A 14,536-nucleotide genomic window follows, 5' to 3' on the forward strand; every position below is an offset into this window, starting at 1 on the left:
AGGTTGCTAGAGTGCTATAAAATCCAGTACAGAGAGGCTGACTGAAGTGTTAAGAGAATGGCCAGCACTGGCAAACCCACATATATTGATGAACTTGCTAGCCAGGCAGAAAATGCAGCCAACAGAAGAGAGCAGGGAGGGGTTTACAAAATCACAAAACTGGTATGCGGCAAGTATGGAGGCAGAAAGGTAGCCCCTGTCAAGGATGTACAGGTAAGGCTGCTTACCACAGAAAGAGATCAGGAAGCTCGTTGGGCAGAGCACTTTAAGGATGTCCTCAATAGACCTCCACCCACAGTTGAAGCTGACATTCAAGAGGCTCAGAACGACAAAGCTCCTGGCCAAGACAACCTGAATGCGGAGCTTTTCAAGGCTGACCCTGAACTTTCAGCAAGGATTCTACAGCCCCTGTTTACTGCAGTGTGGGAGCAGGAGAAAGTGCCAGATGACTGGACGAAAGGTACCATCATAACGATCCACAAGAAAGGTCCACTAAGTGACTGCAATAACTGGCGCGGCGTCACCCTCCTGTCTGCCCCAAGTAAAATCCTGGCAAAGATTATCGTCCAACAAATATCCATTGCAGTAGATCAGCAGCTCAGGCAAGAACAGGCTGGATTCCGCAGGGGTAGGGGTTGTGCAGATCTATCAGCTATTCACACTACGTAACATCATCAAGCAATGCACCGAGTGACAGAGGCAGCTGTACATACACTTTGTAGATTTCCAAAAGGCTTTCGACAGTATACACAGAGACAGCTTGTGGCGCATACTTCGAGCCTATTTATTTCTTAAAATCGTTCTTGTAATACATATGATACTGTCAATTGCATCTACCTGTGAACGCACACGCTAAAAACATGTTTTCAAATGACGTCAAACGTCAGCGTTTCAGGTGTCAAACTTTGAAGTTTAGCAGACCGAAACGCGAACTTTTGCACTCAAAATACTCACCATAAACACTGAGAACGGGCGAAACTTTACATTAGAAATGATTCAAGTGAACCTGTGTATGCATATCGACACAGATCAGCATCAGTTTCTCAGAAGAAGTTTCTATATCTAATCTTTCCGCCATTTCGAAACCGGAATGTGTTGAACTTTCGGCGCGAAAGTTGCCGTTACGATCTGCTAAACTTCAAAGTTTGACACCTGAAACGCTGACGTTTGACATCATTTGAAAACATGTTTTTGGCGAGTGCGTTCACAGGTAGATGCAATCGACAGTAGGTTTTCTTTTTCTTGTTTAACTTAGTTTGATTTTTGATTGTAAAGCCACATGTATGTTGTGACTGATTTCTTAATAAAGACTGGTGGTACCATCATAACCACCCAGAAGATTGTTCAACTTATTTAGAGCTTCTATGCAGCCTTCACTTGTAGTGTAAATATGCTCACCAGCAAATACGCTCACCACATGGGACTGAACATCAGCCTCACCAAAACAATGGTCATGACCCTAAACACCTCTAACCTTCAGCCAGTCAAGGCGAATGGAAAAGACCTCCCAATGGGTGAACAGTTTTAAGACATGGGCAGCATCGTCAGGCAAGATGGTGGTGAAGGCATAGTTATCCGGAGCCGGCTGAGCTGAACAATGTGTGGCGGTCATCACAGTACAGTACACATACCAAGCTCAAGATCTATCAGAGCTGTGTCCTGTCTACCCTTTTGTATGGGTCAGACTGTTGGCGAATGTTAGAAAGTGATCTGGGAAAGCTGTCAACCTTCCAAAACAAAAGTCTGCGAAAAATACGTCACATCTTCTGGCCTCAGACCATTCCCAACAAGGAACTGCTTTTGTGGTGCAAACAGGAGGGCATGGGTATTGTTATTACGCAACAACCGGGAGGTGGATTGGCCATGTCATTCGAAAGGAAAACAAATCCACCACAAAAACAGCACTATACTGGACACCCGAAGGCAGGCGCAAGCGTGGCAGGCCCAAGAATGCATGGTGACGTACAGTAAAGACAGAATTGAGGGGCTTAAACCAAAGATGAAACACCATCCAACAGCTGGCCAAAGACAGACAGCAGTTGAGGAACTTTGTTGCTGCCTTACGTGCCAGTGGGCACAATGAGAAGTGAATGAGTGAGTGGTGCAGTTATGGATGTACATCAAAACCTGCACAAGACAAAGAATTTTCTGGTGAAACCATTTGCTTACACTACTAGAGTGCACTTATGGATCATGGTGCACGCTTACGTCTATAGTGAACGGGATTGCATGGATCTGCTAGCTATATTATAATAACTAATTGAAGGCCTGAGCGCAAGAGACGCACTTTGTGTTTCGGCCAAATTGAAAATTGTCACAAACAACTCCAAATTTCGCACGCAAGTTCGTTTACGTGTGCTCAACACTGCCCTGTATTTAATTTTGCTGGTCTTTCCTTCGTTTTCGAAAAATAACACATGCAAAAAGACAAGGTTTTTGCTTGCGCGGCTTCTTTTGTCTTTTCTTTTACAAACGATAAACAAAGGAAACCTTTTGTTTCTCAAAACGATGAAGTCAGCTAAATTTTTAGGGTTACAGTCCTAACCCTAACGCACAAGGTAACCCCAAGGCCTTAGGGTCGGGGTTAGAGTTTCAGATTAGGGTTACAGACTTAGCCCTAACGCAAAAGCCTAGCCCTAACGCAAAAAAAAAAAAAAAAAAAAAAAAAGCTTAACACTAACCCCCAGGGATTAGGGTTAAGCCGTTTCAAGTTAAGTTTAGGATCAGAGTCAGCCTCAACCTTTAGATCGCGCTTTTAATGCAGTAAGCTTTCACGCCAGTTTGCTTGCAGCTAGCTTTTTCTGCAGTCTGCTTTGGTTAGCTAGTTTTTGTTGTTTCGGGCAAGACTATTTTACTCTGTTACCGTTAGCTGTAATTTGCCGAGGTGAAAGTGAAATAAAGACTGATTGTTGATTGAATACGTTTGCTCGTGTTGTCGCATTATACTAGTTTTGCTTTCAGTTGAGTGCCGCCGGCTTGCTCTCACTTCTATCTCCACTCCTTACATCATCACACATCTACAAAATCCCACGAAAACAAGATAAACTTATGAGGTTTTCGTTCGCACGAATCGATAGATTGATTGATGAATATTTAATGAGACACAGAAAATATTTTGCGAAGGGAAGGTGCCCTGGGGAACATATAAAGAATTTTTTTAAGTCTAAAACCAGGTCACTTCTCGGCAACTTTGTCGCGGCAGCACCCAAGCGGATCCTGCAAAACTCGCGTTGACGAAGTTCCCGGCAAGAAACCTCTTGTTTTAGACTCTCTATGCCGCCAGGCTCAAAACTACCTCCGTTTGTGCAACGTTTTTTCCGAAGCGCTAAACAGCGCTGTTGTACAAAACAAAGGCAGAAACATCACTCAGTTCTTCGAGCGATGCTGTAAACTTACGGGTATTCAGACTTAATGATGTCCTTCAACCACCTGGCAGCAGCACTTACGCTAAAACTAACCAAAGGCTTCAAATGATTTTCAGGAACAAACGGCCATTTTTTTTCTCTTTCCTCTCACGTGACACCTATCAGGTGACATCGCGTCACAATGTGTTCAGTCCAGTCCTTTTCTTAAAGCGAATCCTAAAGCGAATCCTAAAGCGAATCTTAAAGCGAATCAAAATGGTGGCTACGAACTAAAATCATGGCTCTGACACGTTTTTCAACCTCCCCGGACAGTTAAATAACGCTAGAAGGAAAGATTTACACGCGATGTGTCGAAAAACTCATGCTGCTGGTTGACTGTGGAGAACGTAAGCTTTGCAAAACGCCTTTGTTCTTTGCATACGTAATTTCTAAAAAACGAAGCTAGATTCAGCGAATTTGAATACAGATCAATGTTAAGCACACGTAAACGAACTTGCGTGCGAAATTTGGAGTTGTTTGTGACAATTTTCAATTTGGCCGAAACACAAAGTGCGTCTCTTGCGCTCAGGCCTTCAATTATAGTATGCTCAAGTATTTAAGAGGTAAAATATCATCAAAACAAATTGGTTAGTGGGGTGGAAAACTGGTTTTCATTGTCACTTACATCTTGTCTCAGGGTCACGATGTTTTTGAAGACACTGTCGTCAATCTTTGCATTGTTTCTCTGTTGCTCAAGTTTAAGCCCAAATAAAGTTCTGGTCTCCACACCGTGAGGTTCAAACTCAGGATCCATCTGGAAGAATTAAATAAAGCCCCTTTGAGTTCACTGCACAACCTTAATGCTAATCAACATAAATTGATTACTGCACAATTGAGAGGTTTTTTTAACTCTTTCGCTGAGGTTGTCGAGAAAACTCGACATTTCATTTCGTGACTCTGAGTGCGGATGTCGAGTTTTCTCGACATGATAAACAATCCCAGATTTCCTTTCGAAACTGTCTTCAATAGGGACGCTATAATCAATAATTACTTCAGATACCCTCTAGGAGAACTGGAAAGCGTGACGAGCACGATCTTTTGCCGTTTGCATATAATGGCGGAGTATTATCGACAAATTCATGTTACACTGTTGCTGTTTACGGCCAAAGGACATTTAAACATGGCGTCGAATGAGAAATTTTCAATCGAGGAGTGCTTCGGAGAAGATTCTAACCGACTTTCGCCGAGAATATAACAGTTGTGGTTTACGAATCAAGCGATTTCAATGAACAGATTGAGTATCTGAGACGCGGCTATTGCAAAACAATGGTTTCAACCTTCACGCTTGGGAAGGAAGCTATCAGATGGCGAACGAAATTGCTGAAAGGACCAAAATGCAATGAATTTTTGAAAAGGTTGCTTTTTACGATGTAGAATTATGTTAGGCACAATTCCTGAAAATCTTAATTAAATTGCTTGAATAGAACGAAAGATATTGTTGAATATGATGCGTGACTGTGTGATTCAACGCACTGTGAAAAAAATGCAGCACTGCGGGGGAGTAAGGTCAACAGAAAAGTCAGCAGTGAAAGAGTTAAATCAACATTCAAAATCAGTAGCTCGAAGCAGACCTGTCATTTGTGTGGCGACTGATGATCTTATGCAAGCAAAACATCATCATTAATAAGGTTGTTGTGCCTAAGTATGTGTATGGCAAACCTTTTGCATGACCAAAATATCCATTGACCTTCTACATATACATGTAGGCCCAGGGGGGTACTCCGGCTTGTAAATGACGGGGATGATCGAATGGAGGCAAAACTCAGGACCCAAAAAAATCCCTAAGTCTTCCGACATTACCCAAAAAAATCCCTGGACCAAAAAATAACTCCCAAAAAAATCCCTTGTCAAATATTACCCCTAAATTGCCAGGAGGGGCAATAATATAACACAAAGAAAACCATAAAAAATTGAACGCTCGTGTTTGTTTGTTCATCATACCATAAATACGCCAAGGCCGCGCCAAGGCGCTTAAGTTCGTTTTTAATACCCAAAAAAATCCCCTATTTAAATCAAGTCACCCAAAAAAATACTTGCCAAATTTTCCAACCCAAAAAAATCCCGGAATCGAAAATTTCAAACCCAAAAAAATCCTTCGATCATCCCCGTCATTTACAAGCCGGAGTACCCCCCTGGGCATGTAGGCAATGCTAAGATATTGGTAGCAAGATTTAGAGCCAAGATGGAGGACAAAAATTATGTTAAAATAGGCGGGTAGAACATTATTTTGGTACAACTTTTGACAGGGTAACTTGCAAAGAGAAAGACAACCTTAATGTGCTTTAAGGGACACTGTTGTGCTGAAATAGCTAAATTCAGTCAGGTTATTTCCACGACATTTTGCTTAATGCTACCAATTAATAATATAGAAATAGTTTTCTGGATACCTGTCCATAGGGAAAAAAATCTGACAAAGAAATCTATTCTGGATCTTCACCTGGGTGAAGAAAGTCACTAAGAACACAACACAATGATCCCAGCCAGGACATGAACCCAGTCCACTTGACACAGAGTTCAGCACACTTACTATTAGGTCACTGTACCTCTCATGTCTAGTCATATAGACTGTTTAAGAATAATCAAACAGACTGTTAAAAGAGTTTCTAATAGTTTTAACATCAAAATTACAAAAAAGGTATATACAGTGTACTGCATCTTACCTCAAGCACACAGTATTTCCCTCCTTTTTTCTTTTTTAATATTTCTAATGCACTTGGTTCATACCCTGGAGCAATGATGCCATCTGAAACCTACAAAATGACCACAAATTGGTAATTAAGAGGCCATCTTTCTGAAAACCCCCCCACTAAAATTTGCAACAAAAAATATTTTGCCTGAAACTCTGGCAACTGAAAGACTTAACCGAGACTTGAACTAAAACAGATTTGGTTTCATTCAAAATGATTCTTTGGCTGTGTTAGGAGCCATTAAATATTTTGCCCCTTCAGGAACGTCTGGAACGTTACAAAAATAGGCATTTTTCGAGCCCCTGTCAAATATTTTTTCAATTTTTGTATCAATTTGTTCATAAACATTTCTAGTTTTCTAAGAAAGTAGCAAGTTTTCTTTCGATTTATCTGGAAATGTGAAATCAATGACATAATGACCACTACAGATCGGCATCGAATAAAGGTTGAAAAATGACCTTGATTTAGAAGCAAATATTTCAATTTCGGGACCTAGCTGATAACTCTACTCTACACAGCCAAAAAGTGTAGTCCATTATTAGCTAAAATATGCAGAATCACATGTACGTTTTCAGTATTTCAAAAGTTATGACTGCTTGTATCAGCACATGTGTGAGTAAAAACAACGATATAAGCCGAAATGTTGATAAAATCAACTCAACTCAATCAATTTCATGGTCATTTTTCAACCTTTGAATTAAAAATTTAGTCGTAAAAAATAACATCAACTTGCCTCTCTTGAAATAATCTTTGCAGTGGGAAAATCGCAGATATCAGAAAGTGCCACCCAGTCACCAAATGATGACATCCTATCTGCTCCTCTTGCCCTGGCATATGCTGTGGCCAGTGGTGTCAAGCTGTCAATCATATCTTCCACCATACAAAGTTTGGCCTGTTCCATAGTAAGTTGCACGCCAACAGCTGCCCCAGCTGGACTTACATGTTTAAAAGATGCTGCAGCCGGCATATTTAGGGATTGGTGTAACTCCTAAATTGGACAAGCAAAACAAAATGCCTTATTAATGTGCACGCTGAATCTTAAAATATACCATATAGATTGCCTGGTATAATTTCAGGGTGCAAAGGAGTTCAAGTTGGTTTCAGTTCAGGTTATTTGGAGCCTAAAAGCCCTTCATGGTTGTTGTCATCTGCCAAGTAAAACGTCCAAAAGTGAGACCTGCCTATAAAGCAAGTGATATATATATATATAACTCTACTGGCCAGACAAGAAAATCCACTTTACCCATGCATGTTGAAATAAACTGTACTAGACCTGAGAGACTGGACTGCACTAGACCAAAACATATGAATAAACTATCTTCTGTGGCTGGGTCTTGGTTTAACATAAATAACGAACTGCTCATACATGAACAATCATAAGACTGATGACAAGACAGCAGTCCATAGCAATGGTGCAAGAAAAAAGAATGTACAAAGATGTAAAGCATTTTTTTCAGTATTGTATTTATTAATAAATACATTTGTTGCCCTTGTGGAACTCTAATGAGTGCTTACTCTTGTCTCAGACAATTAAGGTAACCTGCTTTATGTGCAGCAGGTTTTTATGTTTTGTTTTACATTGCAGTTGTTGTGCTAGGATGTATCAGTTTATTTTTTTGCTTTTTCTCATTATGATCTTATGCAATATGTATGTGCAATGCATATTTGTTGTTACATTTTCTACAACTCAAATTTTCAACCTAAACTAAGAAAGAATGCTCTCTCTCTCATTATATTTTGATAATTAGTTACGGTTTTATTGTTAAAAATTAGAGGGTTTATTGTTAGCCATTTCAAGGAGGCTCGATGTAGTTTTTGTTTTGAAAATTAATATTATGTAGGAAGCCAATGTTCGATTTTTGCCAAAATACACCATAATGATCAAATATGACTAAATATTAATTTTTTACCTGACAATTAGTCACAAAGGTTACCATAGCAACGATTGACGTTATCTTTTGTTCTCAAACAAGCTTGATTTTCTCGAAATCTGGATTGACACTTGGTGTTTATTTTTTGATATGTTTAAGTTTAGTAGATTGACTAACTGTTGACGAAATTTTATAAAATCTGTAAGAGCGTTTTCAAGTAAATCAAGAATGAAATTTTCAGAAAAACACCGTTTTAATATAAAATAGGCGCTTTAAAATATAAAAACTTACACCATCGAAGACCATTAACTAAAAGCCAAAGACTTTTTGCTTTAATTTGTTAAAATATATTGACTGCCGATTGTAGGAAATTATAAGAAAATACCAAAAACTTCATTCTTGATTTACTCTTAAACGCTCATACAGATTTTCCTAAAATTTTGTGTACAGGTAGTCAATCTACTATACTTGAACATATCAAAAAATGAATACCAAGAGTCAATCTAGATTTTGAGAAAATCAAGCTTGTTTGAGAACAAAAGAAAACATCAATGGTTGCTATGGTAACCTTTGTGACAAAGTGACAGGTAAAAATCAAAATTTGGGCATTATTTGATCATTATGGTGTATTTTGGCAAAAACCGAACATTGGCTTCCTAGATAATTTTAATTTTCAAAATAACCATCGAGCCTCCTTTAGGTCGCTCAATATAGTAATCTGCAAGTTGTTGCGCATGCAAGAGCCTATTTCTGTCTTACCTTATATTTTTCACATAACACTTGGTATAATTTCTACAATCAAGTATCTGTACCTTAAATCTGTCTCAGGAATTTCATTGTTATTGCAACTAGCAACAGAGATACTTGGCTAGTTTTTAGTGCAGAATGCACTTTTGTGATGGTTTGGTGGGCTGTCATCTGCTAAACCCCTAACGCGCTAATGTGTAAACTTTTAATCACCAATTAATTAATTAATATCAATTAATTAATTATTCCTTGTGGAGGGGGTGGGGGTGGGGAGCACCTGACCGTACCCCTAGGTAAAACCTGGAGCACATCTACGTTACTATCATATGAAGATCTCAAACGTATATATTTGTTTCAGAAAACCCTTTGCTCTCCTTGTGGTACTACTCGACGTTCTAGGGCAACGTTCTTTACGCCAAATGCATGCGCAGTTTAGTCTACGTTTTATGCTGGAACTCTCATGAACATCACTTGTATTGCGTGTTTGTGGTAGGATTCCTGCAGACTTCGTGGTGCCAAGTGAAAACCGCAAATTAATTAAATTAGATTTTTAGACTTTCATAGCGCTTTCGTAATTAGGAAGGCAAAAACTTGCACCAGGATTCCTCATAACCAGGAAACAGATATCCTAGCTGTACTGCGTTTTAAAAACCCTTTCGAAAAAGATGTTTTTTGATTAGATTTGTTCTTTAGTTTTTGAGAATCGTCTTTCGTGCAGTTTAAACCGTAACTTAATTAAATTAAACAAATGTCATCGATGTCGCCGTAAAACAAACAAAAAACAAGAGTTTCATGTTACGGCATTTTTAAGGAAAACAAAAGTATTTTGTTACAAACGAACAAAAGTGTCGTGTTACGTTTGCAAAGATTAACGTAAGGAACACCTGGGAAAGAATACAAGTAGCCTGTGAACAGTTTTTCCGAAAGTAAAATAAAGCAAATAAACACGAACATATATAAAACATCATACTTTCAATTGTTCCATATTGCATTCTGCACTTACCAAATCATTGAGATTTTTTTTACCTTTCTTCGAGACGGTTTTTCTAGGTTTCTACACGGTGAATTTTCCCTGTTTTTGGCATAATGAAATCAGCTCTCAAAGCCATAAAAAATTGTACATAATTCTTGGTGGTTTTGGCTATCTTTGTTTTTTATGCTCACTTCATTTTATGCTCACTTCATAAAGTTTGATGATTTTTTTCATATGGGTGAAAAACAGAAAAATCCTACCAATGTGCTAATTTTTATAAATTTATCATTTGAAACACACTCAATAGTGCTTTTTTAGATCAGATCAAAACACTTGTGAAGTCAGCAAAATAGAAATCCTTCAAGTTACAGGTAATGCATGCTCGCGGGTCCCTAACTTTGCTTTGCACTTTTTTTACAGGGCATTGGAAGGAATTCCATAAAGAAAAATTTACACTCATAATCTTTGGAAGTTAAACAGTATAATCTGCTCTTAATACTCTGTTATGGGTAAAGTTTTCCTTTGAAATGTTTAACACAAATCTGTGATTGATCATTATTTTTTGCCTGCGCTTGCGTCAGGTCGCACGCTCAGATTCCAACAAATTTGCACTAGCAGTACGTGTGTGGTAAAGAAACTGTAATTATGAAGCCACCTTTAGCGCATGTTGCAGTTTTAGTGTTCCTGATTTAGTATGACTTTTTTGTATCGTAAATGCAAATTTGGGGTCAATTCAATAAAACATTTACACATGTAATGTACAAATGAAGCTATTGTTTTAAAAGTTGAAAACAAAAGCTACACTTGTAAATTACATGTTTCAATGTTTTTTTGGAATTGACCCCTGGTCACAACAGACAATGTTTTTTATTGCACTCCAGCCACACCCTTGATCACATAGTAACATTTGTTGTTTTGAGTTAACAAATTCCTCTAGCACGGGTCGTGTGATGTGCAGTAAAAGAGGAAGCACTGTCCTTTAGTCTAGTAAAGTGAATAGTTTTCACTATATACTGGTACATGCAGCTGCATCCACCTGTATACACTGTCATTTTATTTACTATTTTTTTTTTACTATTTTCACAACACGTGACGATACCAGGCTATGTTCATGCTTTCCACCACAGGGACAGGATGAAGTGTGGTGGTGTTGGCGTCTACATCAGAGAGAATATCGAGTTCAAAAGGCGGATTGACATCGAAAGGCGCTATCCTTCAATGGAGCAACTATGGATAATATTGAGATACGAGGCCGTAACAGGCACAGCAAATTGCTTCTTGGCATTGTTTACAGATCTGACTCAGTGATGTTGTACTCGGACTGGCTTGATCACTTTGAGTCTCTTCTAAGCGACCTAACCATTTCATGGGACGGCATGTTAATGGTTACCGGTGATATAAACGTGGACATGTTCAACACCACCAAGTCCTATGTACGAAAATATACGGACATATTAGAGACTCTTAATCTCACCCAACTAGTCACTAAGGCTACACGTACAACGGCACACTCCTCCACGCTTATAGACCACATCATAACTAACATGCCCAGGCGCGTCACTCATTGTGATGTACTGCCTTGTCTGCTTATTAGCGACCATGACACGCCATACGCATGTGTCAACGTGCATGTCACAAGATTTGTCCCTAGGCATAAATATATTCGCGAGGAGCGCAGCTTTGACGAAAAAGCTTTCCTTAGGGACTTTGAAGAACTTCCTCTTAGTTTGGTCTATTCCACTGACGATCCTGAAATGCAGTTAGACATTTTGAACTCACTGATACGTGAAAGCCTTGATCGACACGCCCCACTAAAGCGCACTAAGATTACTCGCCCTCCTGCCCCCTGGATGAAAGAACTTGACATTCAGCAACTTCAACAAGAGTGCCTTAACCTGCGCACTCGAGCTCGCAGTAACAATAGTGATCAAATATGGAACTCTTACAGAGATAAATGGAATCAGCTCAAGTTTAAGGTCAGGAAGACTAAGCGAGATTTTTACCAAAATGCGCTTTCTTCAAATAGGCCCAAGGAGGTGTGGAGGGTCATACACAGAATTCTGCACCCGAGTCTACAACCGCTTCTTTTCGACCCTGACAAGTTAAACGAGCACTTCGCGTCAACTGCACAACGCGTCACCGGTGCCTCTCCTACTTCTCTTAATAGTATCTGGGAGCTCATTGAATCACTGCCTCGATCACAATCAGTCCAGGGCGTTCGCACTAAAGCCTGTCTCCGGCCAACAGGTGCTTCAAGAGCTAAAGAATCTTACATCAGATTGTTCCTGTGGTCCTGATGGGTTCCCTGTAAAGTATATCAAAATTGTCGCCGATCATTTGGTTTCCCGACTGACCCATATTTTGAACAACTGTATGGAACATAAGACTTTCCCATCTTCCTGGAAAATCGCTCGTATCAGTGCAATCCCAAAAACTGCGGTGGTAAAAGAAAACAACGACCTTCGCCCAATCTCCATACTACCCGTTATGTCAAAGATCTATGAGCGGCTGGTGCTAAATCAGATTAGTGACTTTTTGATTACCGGCCCCGAGTGTATCCTGAAGGACACAGTCAGCGCCTATCGTAAGGGGAACAGTACAACCACAGCTCTGCTCGCGATAAAGGACGACATCTTGCGAGCCATGAAACGTGGAGAAGTAACTTTGGCAGTTTTGGCTGACTTCTCAAAAGCTTTCGACACTGTCGCCTACGAGACAGTTCTAAAGAAACTGCACCTTCTCAGCTTTTCGATGTCTTTTCTGGTATGGGTGACTAACTGTCTCATAGGCCGCAAGCAGTTCGTTCAGATTGACGATAAAGCCTCAAGTACACTTGACGTGAGATTTGGAGTCCCCCAGGGGTCGGTGCTTGGCCCAGTGCTTTTTAATCTATATGTCAATGATCTCTCTGACCACCTAGGTTCCGTTGCATGTCATCAGTACGCGGATGACACGACGCTCCTTGTGCACGGCAAAGCAATCGAAATCGCCGAATGTGAGAGGCGCCTACAAATTGCGCTTGATCACCTGTCTTCTTGTCTAATGACTGCAACCTCGCGCTTAACCCAAAGAAGACTAAAGTCATGTTATTTTCTACCGCGTCGATGGCACGCGTACGCCAACTTGATGACCAACAAGTCCAACTTGTGGTAGACGGACAGCCTTTGGAAAGGGTTAAAACTGCTTGCCTTCTTGGAACTGAGATTCACCAAAACCTCACGTGGAATGATGAAATATGTCCATGTCTGTACTTAGAAAACTAAAACATCTAGCACCTTTCCATGTCAGAAAACAACTTGCTGAGTCGCTCATACTTTCCAGATTAGATTATAATGATGTAGTAACGTATCCCACAAATGACTATCTTATCAAGCGTTTGCAGCGTGTTCAGTTGGCTGCAGCCGGATTTGTTGTTGGTCGCTATGCAAACATACATGATTTATTGAAACTTGGCTGGCTTCCGACGTCAGAAAGGCGTGAATTTCGCTTAACTAAATTAGCTTTCAAGTCAATTTACTCTGTTCACTGCCCAGAACATTTGAAACTCGAGCGTTATGTACCAACATAGGACGCTACGCTTAAGCAGTGAATTTCAATTGAACACAAACTATGTAGAAGGAACATTCAAGCAAAGCGCATGTAAAGCTTTTAATGGTCTCCCGAGAACAATACGAGAATCCAGTGATCTGCACGAGTTCAACCGCCTCTTAAAAGCTCACTACAAGAAAAAAGCCGCAGACAATTTATTATAATTTCATTTTAACCTACAATTTTTCTTATTATCTTAACACATTGTATATTTTTACTATAGCTTAATTTTTAGTTTTATTTTTTATTTTTTAACATTTTTAGCAAATTATTGTACATTATATCATAACTTTTTATCATATTTTATTATATATCTTAGTCTCATATCTTAGTTTTTATAATTTGCATAGAAGAGCCAAAGTTGTTATTTGGAATGCAAATAAACCATTATTATTATTATTATTATTATTATTATTATTACTAGCAGAAATCAAAGATTAGTGGAGTTATATATTTATATATATCTGGCTGTGGTCAAAGTTATAAATTACTGTAAAACACAATGATAAAGCCACAATGAAAATACGGCAATTTGTATAAAAAAGTTTAAAATACAAGGTTTATGTTTTAATTAGCTAATGAAGTGTTATATAGCATCTTTATCTCCTTGTTTGTTATCATTCACTTGATGTACTGTAATCTTTTTTCAGCATTGTATAACATAACTTTAATTCAGTTTCAATATAGAATATAGATCCACACATACTTGGAACTCTATGATGCCTCCTTGGGTTGTGGCCTCTGGGCCAGAACTCTACAGTGCAAAAACCTGTGGGAAGTTCCTTAGTTTATGATTGACAGATTTGAGCTATGTTTAGTAGAACACAGAGTGCAAAACATTTTAGAGTCATCAGTTCGTCGTGGTTTTTCTGCACTACAATTATGTTACTTGTAAACTAACCCTGACAAGCTGCCATGAGTTGAAAGCATCACAAAGGTTGATAAACCCTGGAGAACCATTAAGAACATTAACTGGAAGCTTGGGTTCTGATGTGAACAGCTGTGCTGGTTTTTGATGAGGATTCATACCATAACGAAGAGGAATGTGTGATACTCCGTGACTGTACTGCTTCCTGAAATAATCTGAAATGGTCTCATCATAACTTGCAGTATGACTGAAAGCCTTAAAGAAAGAATAAGATCAAGTCACCAAGTAATGTTTAAGCTACAAAAAAATATTGTCAAGTGCATTTATGTGTTTTTATGCCAATTTTGGTGTTTCATAGCTTAAGAACAAAAGGAAACGACTGCTCGACTATGCACAAG

The 14,536-nt window shown here is 39.2% G+C and overlaps 1 protein-coding gene and 1 pseudogene across 1 annotated transcript in view; one reads left to right on the top strand and one right to left on the bottom strand.

Moving 5' to 3' along the window:
• LOC144661462 (bifunctional purine biosynthesis protein ATIC-like) overlaps positions 1-14,536 on the bottom strand; it is a 97,621-nt gene that overhangs the window by 40,400 nt on the left and 42,685 nt on the right. Inside the window, exons 8-11 of the mRNA XM_078522238.1 lie at positions 14,172-14,393; positions 6,825-7,079; positions 6,065-6,154; positions 4,030-4,158 (exon numbers count right to left, since the gene is read on the bottom strand). Of these exons, the coding sequence (XP_078378364.1) occupies positions 4,030-4,158; positions 6,065-6,154; positions 6,825-7,079; positions 14,172-14,393 (696 nt within the window). The remainder of the gene's footprint in view (positions 1-4,029; positions 4,159-6,064; positions 6,155-6,824; positions 7,080-14,171; positions 14,394-14,536) is intronic.
• LOC144661465 (uncharacterized) lies at positions 10,591-14,180 on the top strand (annotated as a pseudogene).

The sequence above is a fragment of the Oculina patagonica genome, chromosome 7 (assembly GCF_052425735.1).
Source record: "Oculina patagonica isolate OP01 chromosome 7, crgOcupat, whole genome shotgun sequence".
Taxonomy (NCBI): domain Eukaryota; kingdom Metazoa; phylum Cnidaria; class Anthozoa; order Scleractinia; family Oculinidae; genus Oculina; species Oculina patagonica.